The sequence below is a fragment of the Ranitomeya variabilis genome, chromosome 2 (genome assembly GCF_051348905.1).
Source record: "Ranitomeya variabilis isolate aRanVar5 chromosome 2, aRanVar5.hap1, whole genome shotgun sequence".
In the NCBI taxonomy this organism is placed as follows: domain Eukaryota; kingdom Metazoa; phylum Chordata; class Amphibia; order Anura; family Dendrobatidae; genus Ranitomeya; species Ranitomeya variabilis.
The window spans coordinates 954,350,929-954,363,957 of NC_135233.1; the positions used below are offsets into that span (position 1 = coordinate 954,350,929).

General features: G+C 42.0%; 1 protein-coding gene across 2 annotated transcripts in view; it reads right to left on the reverse strand.

Annotated features, from left to right (window-relative positions):
• The window catches only part of ATR (ATR checkpoint kinase), a 230,734-nt gene that overhangs the window by 48,390 nt on the left and 169,315 nt on the right, over window positions 1-13,029 (reverse strand). For both annotated transcript variants that reach the window (XM_077290794.1, XM_077290793.1), the window contains exons 36-43: window positions 12,035-12,177; window positions 11,744-11,841; window positions 11,427-11,659; window positions 8,915-9,049; window positions 7,810-8,016; window positions 6,025-6,168; window positions 5,761-5,911; window positions 418-574 (exon numbers count right to left, since the gene is read on the reverse strand). In XM_077290794.1, the coding sequence (XP_077146909.1) occupies window positions 418-574; window positions 5,761-5,911; window positions 6,025-6,168; window positions 7,810-8,016; window positions 8,915-9,049; window positions 11,427-11,659; window positions 11,744-11,841; window positions 12,035-12,177 (1,268 nt within the window). The remainder of the gene's footprint in view (window positions 1-417; window positions 575-5,760; window positions 5,912-6,024; window positions 6,169-7,809; window positions 8,017-8,914; window positions 9,050-11,426; window positions 11,660-11,743; window positions 11,842-12,034; window positions 12,178-13,029) is intronic.

Genomic DNA, 13,029 nt, shown 5'->3' on the forward strand with positions numbered 1-13,029 from the left:
TTACAATGCTGCCTTATTAAAAGTGTGGCTAGCAACAGAATATGAAGTTATTTTCTCTCGTGAACCATCGGCTTTCAGTCATGGGCTTGTGCATGGAGACATTACAGTCACCACTGTCTATGCTGTGAGAAGTGGCTGAAAGCATATTACGGAACTTTGACAGCTGGCTCTGCAGCAAATCTGGTGACTAATTGCTCCATGGATGCCCCCATGAATGAAAGTTGTTGGCTGCTGGGAGGAAATGGCATAATTTTCAGTAGGTCGCCACCCTTTCAGTATGGCAGCCAGCAGCATTTTAACGCCAGATTAACCATATATATATATATATATATATATATATATATATATATATATATATATATATTTGAACATCACTTTAATACTTTAATTTTTACCATTTTAATTATAAATACTCACCAAGATGTAGGATCTGGGAATGTCCGTAAAAACCATTCATGGAAAACAGGTGGGTGCCGCAGCAAGAGAGTCTCTTTAAATATCTTCAGCTTTTCCTGCAAAGGAGCCGCCTTTGGTAGCATGCACTGACGTAGTTCCTTCCCTCCCATGTACACTCCTAAAGATAAGGGGAGAAACAGAAACATGGCTCAACTTAGATGTCATAAAACATTTCTATTTAAAGAGTAAAGGTTTTAATTTTTATTTAATAATCAATAGTAAAAGTGAAAATCTGTTTCTTTCTCCTCCAGAAATGATCATTCATTCTCAAAATTCTTAATTCACAGGTAAAATCGGTGTTAAGTGAGGATAGATTATTACATTATTGAGACAGGATCTTATCAGTAGAAACAGTCATCTCCTATGAAGTGGGGACAAAGTAAAAAAAAAAGAAAAGAAAAAAGAAAAAAGAAAAAAAGGGTTTTAAAACTTGTAAATATAACGTATAAATAAAATAAAGATTCACAAAATAAAGAACAAAAATATGAATCCAATAAATATATATATATATATATATATATATATATATATATATATATATATATATACAAAAACAAAAATAAAGAAAATACAAATATTTGGTATCAACAGGTTTGGCACAACCTGACCTATAAAATTGTCCCACTAGTTAACCCCTTCAGTGAACACTGTATAAGAAAAAAAAAAAAAAACCTATGCTTTTTTATTATTATTATTATTATTATTATTTATTTATACAGCACCATTAATTCCATGGTGCTGTACATGAGAAAGGGGTTACATACAGGGTTATAGATATCGTTTACAGTAAACAGGTTTACAGTGATGGACCGGTACAGAGGGGAGAGGACCCTGTCCTTGCGGACTTACTTTCTATGGGCTCATCAAAAAGTCAAATAAAAAGTGATCAAAAGGTTGTATGTAAATAAAAAGAACTGAAAACCATCTTGTCCATGAAAAAAATGCCATCCAGCTCTATCAGAGGAAAATTAAAGAGCTATAGCTCTCAAAATAAAGCGATGCAAAAGCAATTATTTCTTCTATAAAATAGTTTTTACTGTATAGAAGCAAAATAAATAAGGCAAAGACACTACCGATAAGTACTGCTGAAAGAAAAACAGGTCCTGTGTGGCAAACCTGTGGAGAGCTAGTGGACAGACACGGAAGAAAAAAACAAACAAAAAAAAAAGACATGCAATGATAAATATATCAATAAGGATTGCATGTATTAAGTGTTGCTCAGATAATCCCTTTACAAATCATGGTAATTCAAACTTACACATATGTATTTATGATCAATACCTCTCTATAAATAGAAGAAATAAAAAAAAATGTGGGGTTTCTGCTAACTAAAACTGCAAATCTAGCATTCGGGGTGTGTATGTTACATATAGAGTATAAATAATTCATCAATCTCTTTCTATTAAAAAGTGAATCAGGTGGCCCTTATTTAAGGGTGAAGCCAGGACATGTACATGCATTTCTCCTAGAAAGCCTGAGAAATATGGGTCGTTCGAGACATTGTTCAGAAGAACAGCATACTTTGATTAAACCGTTCATTGGAGAGGGTAAAACTTATAAAGAAGTGCAGACAATGATAGGCTGTTCACAAAAATGATCTCCAGTGCTTTAAAATGGAAAGCCAAACCAGAGAAACGAGGAAGAAAACGGAAGGCTACAATTGGAATGGATGGAAGAATAGCCAGAATGGCTCAGTCAATGATCAGCTCCAGGATGATCAAAGACAGTCTCAAGTTACCTGTGAGTACTGTGACAGGTAGAAGAAGCTAATCTCTTAGCAAGTAGTCCCCCAAGACTAGTAACCAATGCAATGACTAGCACAAGGTAGAGGCATCGGTATAACGGTTGGTGAGGAATATGATCCTGGCCGCAGCATTCAAGACACATTGGAGAGAGGAGAGTTTGGCAAGAGGGAGACCGATTAGTAGAGAGTTACAATAGTCCAGACGAGAATGAAAGCAGCTGATCGTAAGGAAAGGTCGAATTCCTAGAAATGTTTTTGAGGTGCAGATAACACGAGCGAGCCAGTGATCGGATGTGGGGGATGAATGAAAGCTCTGAATCAAGTATGACTCCAAGGCAGCAGGCATGTTGCTAGGGAGTAATGCTTGAACCACACACGGAAATGGCAATGTCGGGAAAAGGTAGGCTGTTAGTGGAGGGAGGAAACACAAGGAGTTCAGTTTTCAACAGATTCAGTTTCAGATAGAGGGAGGACATGATGATGGAGACAGCGGTAAGACAATTACTGGTGTTTTGTAATGATGCAGGCGTGAGGTCATTAATAGAGGTGTATAATTGGGTGTCATCAGCATAGAGATGCTACTGGAAACCAAATCTATGGGGCAAACATGGTGGAAGGACTGCAGTACAGGCAGAAAGGGGACCGCTGACCTAAAGACCAGTTTCTTTTCCAGCGGGCGCATGCGTAATGAATCACAGTGGATTTAGAGGGAGGACGAGAAGCCCCTACAGAGTTGGGCACAAGTTGAGCCTTGGTGACACTGCTGAAGAGAGGCTATAAAGGGGGACAGGGGCAAGGAATGAGGGCAGAGCCTACCCGATGCCAGCGATGGACAGCAGATGACTGAACGTTAGCTAGGTCCCCCTTGTCAGAAGTCCGCAGGTAGATGCAGCGAATTCTGAAGCCAAAAAACACAGGAGAAGGCTGGAAAAAAGGCAGTGTCTCAGCCAGAACGCACGATCTACTGAGGAACGAGATCCAAGATGGCCACGGCAGCGCAGACACAGCAGCACACTGCGGAGTTTGGGGCGTGATTAAGGTGGCGGCCGGTGAAATGGAAAGGCTGAATCCGATTTGCAGATGCACAGGGGGCATGGCCAGCCCTGAAGGTCTGCCGGCCGAAACCAAAAGCAGCCCTGTGATTCGCTGTCGCGCTGGGGGGGGCCCTGAGGATCTGCTGGGCAGCAGAAACCGAAAGCGCCACTCTGATTGGCTGACCGTCGGTGGGCGTGTCCCGGCTAGGAGAAGAAGCTCCGATAGGCGGAGAGGAAAAAAGAAAGTGCTAAAAAGTCAAGCGCAAAGCATGAGGCGTGGCCTGTTCAGAGCAAAGACTCTCTGACTCAGCGAGGCCTCCAATTGGCCCAGAAAGAGACGCATTGGTTGGATTTGACCCCTACTCGTACTTAGGACACACGTGACGTCACAGTTTCCGGCCTTCTTGCAATCTCGGCCTACTGCAGCGGTGCTTCCGGCCGGAGCCGCCGAAGTATCTGTCCCCACGCATCCTGCTTGTCTCCCTGTGCACCGACGCTAGCTGCCATCACGGGAGGACGCTCCCTATGTCCTTGCTATCCTGCACTTGAGCGAATTCAACACGGCATCGGGATTTCAAGCCTAACAATCGCAGCAAGTGCTGGTATTATCAGCTGCTAGCACGTCGTATTTTTCTAATTTGCCACTATTTGTGATTAATAGGAGCATTTAGTATTTATTTATTCTAGTGTGAGCGCAGTGATTTTCTATTTACCTTTTGAGATCTTCAAACAAGTTTGTGACAAAGTTGTCGAGTAGTACAAGTTAGGGTTGGGTTATAAAAAAAATATCCCAATCTCTGATGATCCCCTGAAGCACAATCAAATCCATTATTATCAAATGGAAAGAACATGGTACCACAACAAACATGCCAAGAAAGGGCTGCCCACAAAAACTCTCAACCTAGGCAAGGAGGACATTAATTTCAGAGACCAAAGATGACACTGAAGGAGTTTATTCTTATATGATGTTTAAATATATGTTCATACGATTAAATAACTGAAGGAGCTGCAGAGTTTCCAAGCAGAGACAGGAGTATCTGTCCAGGCAACCACAATAAGCAGTAGACTCCATAGTGGTGGCCTTTATGGAAAAGTGGGCAGAAAAAAGCCTTTACTTACATACAAAAATTGTAAGGTTCGTTTGCCAAAAGACATGTGGGAGATTCCCCAAATACATGGAGGAATGTGCGGTGGTCAAGACCAAACTTGAACTTTTTGGCCACTAAGGTAAATGCTATGTCTGGCGCTAAACCAACGCCACTCATCGACCCCAAGAACACCATCCCCACAGTGAAACATGGTGGCAGCAACATTATACTGGGCAGATGTTTTTCACCAGCAGGGTGCGAAATACAGGGATATTCTTGAGCAAAACCTGTTTCAGTCTGTCAATGATTTGAGACTTGTTTACCTTCCTGCAAGACAATGACCTAAAGCATACTGCTAAAGCAACACTCGAGTGGTTTAAGGGGAAAAGTGTAAATGTTTTGGAGTCGCTTAGTCAAAGCCCAGACCCAATCCAACTGAGAATTTGTGGTCATACTTGAAGATTGATGAGGAGAAAACATCTCACTTGTAGAAGCTGGAGCAATTTTGCCCTCAAGAATGGACAAAAATCCAAGTGGCAAGATGTGAAAAGCTCAGAGACTTATTTAGGCTGTGTGCACACATTGCGTTTTTTCGCTATAAAAACGCATACATTATGCATCCCATCATTTAGAATGCATTCCGCAATTTTTGTGCACATGATGCGTTTTTTTTCCGTGAAAAAAAATGCATTGCGGTAAAAAAAGCAGCATGTTCATTAATTTTGCGGATTTTTCGCGTTTTTCCCGCTATTTAATGCATTGGGAAGCTCCGGAAAAAATGCGCCAAAAACGCAAAAAAACGCATGCAGATTTCTTGCAGAAAATGTCCGGTTTTGCTCAGGAAATTTCTGCAAGAAATCCTGAACGTGTGCACATAGCCTTAAAGTGACTTGCAGCTGTAATTACCACAAAAGAAGGCTCTAGCAAGTACTGACTTTCAGGGGGTGAATAGTTATGCACACTTAAGTTTTCAGTTGTTTTGTCCTACTTGTTGCTTGCTTCACAATAAATAGAAAACCAATTGTTCACAGTTATAGGAATGTTCTTTATATGAACTGATGCAAACCCTCAAAAAAAGACAAAACAAAAAAAAAAACCAAAACAAAAAACAAAAAAACGTGAAATTCCAGGTTGTGAGGCAGCAAAACACAAAAAATGCCAAGATGGGAAGGTGGTGGTTAAATTCTTTTTGTAAGCGACTGTACATACATATACATCTATATGGTGGAGGATGGATAATGCTTTCAGGGTCGGGGAGGAGTCAGTCTAGCATGAATGTGCCCCAGTACACAAAGCTAAGTCCGTAAAGGCATGGTTGGGTGAGTTTGGTGTAGAGGTACTTGACCTCAACCCCATGAAACAGTAAGGATCAACAACGGCCAGCCCAGGGGCATAAATTGAGGCAAAACAGATTCACAAAAAATGAAGACTAACTCACCTCTCTCTTTGTAGAGTTTGATTAGTATGTTTCTCAGTCCTGCTGTGTTATTCACCCATTCTATTATTCCACACTCATCATTCAGGGGGATAACAGCATAGGTGCGAATATGGAGCTCTCTCCTCCGGGACTCTGCATCTTTTCGCAAACACTGGCCAACAACACAAAAAGTTACGTTCAGGTTTTACATTAATATCTATTGAGCAAAAACTAGTCATTTTCTAAGAAACAGTACTTTATCATCATCACTCGCAAAGTTCCTACCTTGTTAATAAGGGAATTAAACTCCATAAGTCTGCAGTCCTTCCGGAGATCATCTTTAGGTTTACACATCATGATATAAGATTTTCCATCAGTTCCCTTTAGAGAAATCTTCTTAGGCTTTTGCAGAGATGGCAGAATCTCTACCTAACAGACATAAGTGCAGGAGAGCAGAGAGGGGAAAGGTTTATGAGATGTGACACCAGCTGTAATAGACAACCATTCAGAGAATATTTGTGGTTGTATAGATTTCAAACCAGCAATTACCATCACCATTTGCTCAGTCATTCCCCCACATTGGCAAGCAGCATCATCTACGTCTAGCCATAGCTCTACTGATAATCCTATATTGGGCTGTAAGGGGTTGTCCCAAAAACAGCTATCACACAGATGACAAATGTATCATTGCTGGGGACCAATCACTGTGGCCCCAGCAAAAGGAGAATAGGGGTTCTAAAGTCTTCTGTGTGATTGCAGGGGACACGTGTGTACTACCAGACAGAGGACTTTGGGACCCCTCTAGGAATCCCAGCGATCATACCTTTATCACGTTAAGAATCACTCTATATGGTTATGCACCAAGTCTTGTTCTGGTCCCCATACCTAGTAACACTTAGCCAGTGTGGTAATAAAAGCTCTGCTGCCTTATTAAAGGGGTTGTCCATTTTTGGAGATTTTTTTTTCTTACTTAAATGCATGTTTTTGGGGTTAACAATTTTTGTAATGGAGTTTCATTAAAGTCTCTGTGTTGCACTGTCTCTTGGTGGCTGCAGTATGGGATTAATGAGAATCTGTCAGTGAGCTCATTCTGATGGTCCAAGGGGAGAGTTTCTAACTCTTGTCCGGTACTTTAGTTTAAGCTCTCAGCTGTTTTATAGCCACAGACCACATCAAAATAGAGGGGGCATGCAAACATGTAAAAGCAAGACAGTGCAACATTTTTAAGGAAACCAAACTGCAAAGATGACTTTTAGCTTTAAATACATGCATTAAGGGTTTTTTTTTTAATAAAATGGGCATAGAGGTGGACAACCCCTTTAAGGACAGAGTGGTAGGCCGTTTCAGTGAAAATAACTTTATGTCCACCTGATCTTTGATGAAGAAATTGAGGAGAATTAAAGTTTTCTGCGCTGCAGGGATTGTCTGGAGGAAGAAGTTTGTTAACTTTGAAATGCGTTAACGATAAACCGTACTACCATTTTCCCTGGTGTCCTGGCACCATCCACCGCCGATCCCAGCAGCGCAGTAAACTCCATTTCTCCTCAAATTCTTCATCCTGGATCTTCTTCGGGATCTGCAGCAGCCATATTTAAGCAAATGGTGTTGTGGCTACACAAGTTCGACAGGTGACCAATACCCTTTATCTTTATATCCTGTTTAACCAGGATAAGACCCCATTGTTTTTCCAGTCATTCTTCATTACTCTACCTCATCTTCAGCACTTTGGGCTGGTCATTAATACAGAGCATATAAAGCTGAGCTCTGCATACAATGCTCATAATACAACTCCCTAATATATTAAGGTGGTGTCTAAATTGTTGCCTGACATGAATGATGACAACCACTGTTATATCATGTGATCTAAAGTCACTATGGAAGACATATCATTAGACACTCAGCGACCCACTTGAACACTGTTTTGGGGCGAGTATATTATTTTTTTTGTTTGGGCATATACACTTTTTTTTTTTAAATTTTCTAAAAAATAATAATAATAATAATAATAATAATAATAAATCAAATTTAAAAAAAAAAGTAAAAAAACAACAACAACAACAAAAAACTTACAACGTCATCAAAGCCAGCAATATAAGCCCAATGTCCAGGAAAGGGGTCATGATCGGCATGGTCTCGTTTTCCAGCTGTAGCAGGCAGCGTGGGGATCATTACTGACTGTAATGGTATTAGTATTTCACTGAATGTTGGCTCCTCCACCAGTTTCTTCAGCAGTCTGAAGTGGACACTCATACTTAGAGTGCCAGTGTTTCCATCAACCTAAGAAATGTAAAAATGTACACGTGTATACACTTACAGCATATATACAACGTACTCACGTGCTGACGCACAATAGTTGTACATACACTGCCATGATTGCAAAAATAAAAACAGAAAAGACAGACGCAGCATAGTGATTGATGACGTACTATGTGCTATTGTATATTCTGCAGGCGCTTTGAATTTTAGAGTTTCAAGGGATTTTCATGCACTTTAATATTGATGTTATTGTATCTTTAAAATGGAGAGGCAGACTGGTGGCAAGGGAGAAAAGACATCGCCCGCTAGAGTTTACAATCTACAAGGGAAGAAATTAGGTGATTGAAAAAGGAATTGGCAGAGGCTAGACAAGAGGAGAGGAGGATTAAAAAAAGCAGACTTGAGGGTGTACGGGAACAGTGCATGTGTTGGATGGGAGGGCACAGAGAGGGATGTTGCAGGAGATTAAGCTGAATTTACATTTCAAAAAACCACAGAATTGGTAAACAGAAAAATCTTCAAGGGTATTTTCACACTGCATACTGGCACCCGTTCACTGGTCCAGTCCGGGAAAAGGCCCAAACCCCCTTCAAATACTTGAGGGAATGCACCAATCGGACCATAGACTATAATGGTGCAGACAGAGCGATCGTGTGCTCTGTTGTGCATCATTTGTGGGTGTATATGTATACTGGAGGCAAACACGCAATCACAGTCTACTACTTCTGAGCGTCCGACTGCAGTAGGCGTACACGCCTGAAAATAATGCACTCTGCCGGCACCATTATAATCTACGGCACCATCAGCGCATACGCCCAAATACCATTTTGCAGGGGCGTGGGTTTGGACACAAGCCCCGATGGGACCAATGAACGGGTGTCAGAACACAGTGTGAAAGCACGCTGAGCATAGTACTTACAGGCTTATTGCACAGCTCAAGAAGCTTGTCCGTGAGTCGGGTTGCATCTCCTATAAATTTCCCAAGAGCAGGCTTCATTTGAATTGCTTTATCCAGTATTTCCTTGCATCTGTTTACCCGCATAGGATAAGAAGACTGTGTGGAAACAATAAGACTCCATCAGACAATCAAGCATTCCCATACAGTTAGGTACACTATCAGAATCCATTGCCTCTGTGCTTAGGTAAAAACAGTACTTAATGTCAGGGGTATGATGCTTTCATCAGTTTTCCCCTCTAGAGATATCAGCTCTAATAGCTCAGCCTCAGAAGATGACGGGCATTATCCTACAAGATGTTTTCCCACCACACTCCCTGTCCAAAGCTGTGTGCACATTGAGTGCCCAGTGCGACCTCCCCATATTCTCCCTACCTACAGTAATACACCACCAAAACTCTAGGTCTTTTCTGAGACTTAGGCTTTATGCACACATCTGTATTTGTATGTCAAAATCAGGAGTGTCTCCAAAACACAGAACAGGTATCAAATATAGTTGTATCTGCGAGTTACACTACTGATTTTGGCATAAAAAATCCTGATGAAAAATCCTGACATGTTAATAAGCCCTAAGGAAGTTGGACCGTGTATTCAGAACCTGCCCCTCTCCCCCAGATATAGGAGCAGCAAAGCTTAAACTGAAAAGCAGTGACGCTCTGCTCTCAGTAGGTCTCTGTATGTCTCCTGCAGAGCAGATCTGTACATGCAATATACAGAGACACACAGTGGCTATGCTCTGTGCACTCTGATTGGGCTAAAAGCTTTGGCATCTTAATATATACTTACCTTGTAATGTCTTCACATCCTGTTCCGTCCAGATGTGTCCGGATCACAGAATTCCAAGTGGCTGAAGTTCACCGACCGCCATATTGGGACACCCAAGTGATGGGTGTCTCAATCTGGAAACTGCTTGTGGTACCAGCCTCTTGCGCAGTACCACCAGCGGAACACAGTCGCACCACACACACTGTATACGCCGTACGCACCACACACACAAACACACACTGTATATACCGTACGCACCACACACACTGTAAACGCCGTACGCATCACACACACTGTATACGCGGTACGCACCACACACACACACACTGTATACGCCGTATGCACCCTTTTGCACGGTACCACCAGCGGAACACTGTCGCGAACACGCTGCCGCCGGGATCAGCCGAATGATTCACTGAGCGCCGCCATCTTTGTACAGGAGGAGCGCATGCTCAGTTTTAATGTGACCGCCACTATCTGTCTGCACAAAGATGGCGGCGGTCTGATTTACTGCGCCTGCATGAATTCCAAGCAGGCGCAGTGAATTATTCGACTGATTCCGGCAGCAGATGGTTTTCCCACGAACGAAAGTTCATTTTAAAAATTGTCTGTGTCTGACCGTGTACGGAGCATACCACATCTCCTGGGCAGGGGAGGAAGCAAAAGACAATGCTGACATTACAGCAGGGGATCACAGAGGATTTCTTTTGTGCGGTTAAATATTTAATTGTCAGTGTCTTTAAAGTGAACCTGTTATCCCCAAAATGGAAGTTGAGCTAAGCCCACCGGCATCAGGGGCTTATCTACAGCATTCTGTAATGCTGTAGATAAGCTACCGATGTTACCTGAAAGATGAGAAAAAGAGGTTAGATAATACTCACCCAGGGGCGGTCCCGCTGTGGTGGGCGTGGCGGTTCGGGGCCTCCCATCTTTTTACGCTGACGTCCTCTTATCTTCACACCGCAGCTCCGGCGCAGGCGTACTTTGTCTGCCCTGTTGAGGGCAGAGCAAAGTACGCCTGCGCCGGAGCTGCGGCGTGAAGACAAGAAGAGGACATTATCCTATGAAGATGGGGGGCCCCAGACCGGACCACAACGCCCATCGGACCAGACCGCATTGGGACCACCCCTGGGTGAGAATAATATAACCTCTTTTTCTCATCTTTCAGGATACATCGGGGGCTTATCTACAGCATTACAGAATGCTGTAGATAAGCCCCTGATGCCGGTAGGCTTAGCTCAACTTCTATTTTGGGGCTGACAGGTTCCCTTTAAACAATATTTTAACTCACAAAATGTATCCTCTGAAATCTCCTGCTGTAATGTCAGTATTGTCTTTGAGGGGAGAACTCCGCACAGGAAGGAGAGAGACAGCAGACGAGGGGACTGCACATGGGGTAGACAGGTCAAAGAAGAGAGCACAGACGGGAGAAGTCAGCACATGGGAAAGAGAGAGTGGATAGGTGGGTGAGCACATGGGGGGGGAGAGATTCTCAGTGCTGCAAAGCCTGCCCCCATCGTGACATTATCGCCCTCCCAATGCAATAGCATGGGGCCTCCATCTGGTTTGTTGTAATTGTGGTGATTTTTCAGAGAGTGCAGAGTTTCTGGACAATTACAACAGGGATTCCCATGTAATGTAGACCTCACAGTATCAGACCCTACAATGGTTTACGGTCACAGCCACACACGTGTGGTGAGAGTAACATTACCTTAGACACAGCAGTCATCATCCACATTGCCTGCTGAGGATATGCCACAAAGACCTTTGCGATAATTTCCATCAGTACCGCAAACACCTCATCATGAGAGTGACAGATGCGGGAGATCAGCTGTGAGAAGGCTGTGAGGAACTGATATGGCGCCAGATGATTCTTATGCTCAGTGATGGCCTTGTGAATTTTCATTAAATCACTTTTCAATTGCTGACGATCTGCCCGGCCAGCTGAAATATGCCACATGGCAAAAGATAATTAGAATTATTCTGCCACCTTATAATATTCACATGGTAACGATCTAGCATTCATACCTTTATCCCATTCATAGGCTTTAGCTCCAAAGTCAAGCCACAAAGACAACATGCGAGGCATAGACTGATAGATAAACTGGTTTCCATACTGCAACGACCTAATAGAAAAGTGAAGTATACAACTTTTAATCAAAGCATTTCAATACTGACATGGTTCATTTTTAATTCAATCTTAATATGGGAAGGTAGAATTAACAATTACTACTACATAGTGACAAATAACTGCACTAAGTACTACTAACTAGAAGACAACGCTTTGTAGGTTTCTTAAGCAATAGTTCAAGTAGTCACCTCCCAAAGTGATACACTATGTAACGTATCAGGTCGCCCTGCTTTTCCATCTTGTTTTCGGTCACCATAGGCATCAGTTTGTCATAATACTTGGCAAGATAAAAGTGTCCATCTTCCCATTCTGGGAGCACACTGGTTACATCCTAAGGAGCACAGAAAGACACACAATGACCATTATAGGAATAAAGTAACTTTTGTCAGGAATATTTTTATCCCTGGAGATAGTGCCACTCTTGTTCATGTGATGCTATTTCTAAGGGGGGGAAGTAAACCCTTTTTCTAATCTTTTACAATGGCTATAAAGAAAAATTGAACTATGTTTTTTTCCAAATTTTATTTTCCTTTATAACTGGAAGTACAGGCTGGCTTGGGATGTGCTACATTCTCCCATAATGATGCAATCTAGGCAGGTTATAAATACTAATGGAGGGAACAGAAGCATCATAATTGGGGGCATGGTATAGATAACTTCTCTGTTTACAGGTCACAGACTGCAACAACAATTAAATGCAATTGAGTGCCAACAACTGAGTGCTAACAAACAACTGAGTGCTAACAAACAACTGTGCACCAACAACTGAGCGCCAACAACTAAGCGCTACGTTCTTGTGAAGTAGTAAAACATTTTTTATGCAATCCACATTTAATATATTGTCATGTTGTCTGACCTTCATCAGATATACCGTGTATTCGTCATTATAAATTGAAGAAATCAATAAGAATCTTTTGATTGATATCACTTGATATCACAAAGTGTAGACTTCATCCATTATCCCGCAACAAGTACCATGTAAGCAGATCTAACAGCCATGCTAAATTGTATGATATCCGCTCTGATCATATTTACACCTTGCAACTCTATATTAACCCTATCATAGCTGCTTACATGGTACATGTTGTTCTATTATGGATGCAGTTTATAGCATGTGAAATGAATCATTTTCATTGATTTCTTCTATTTTTTGGGGAGAATAGACCGTATATCTGGCTGATCG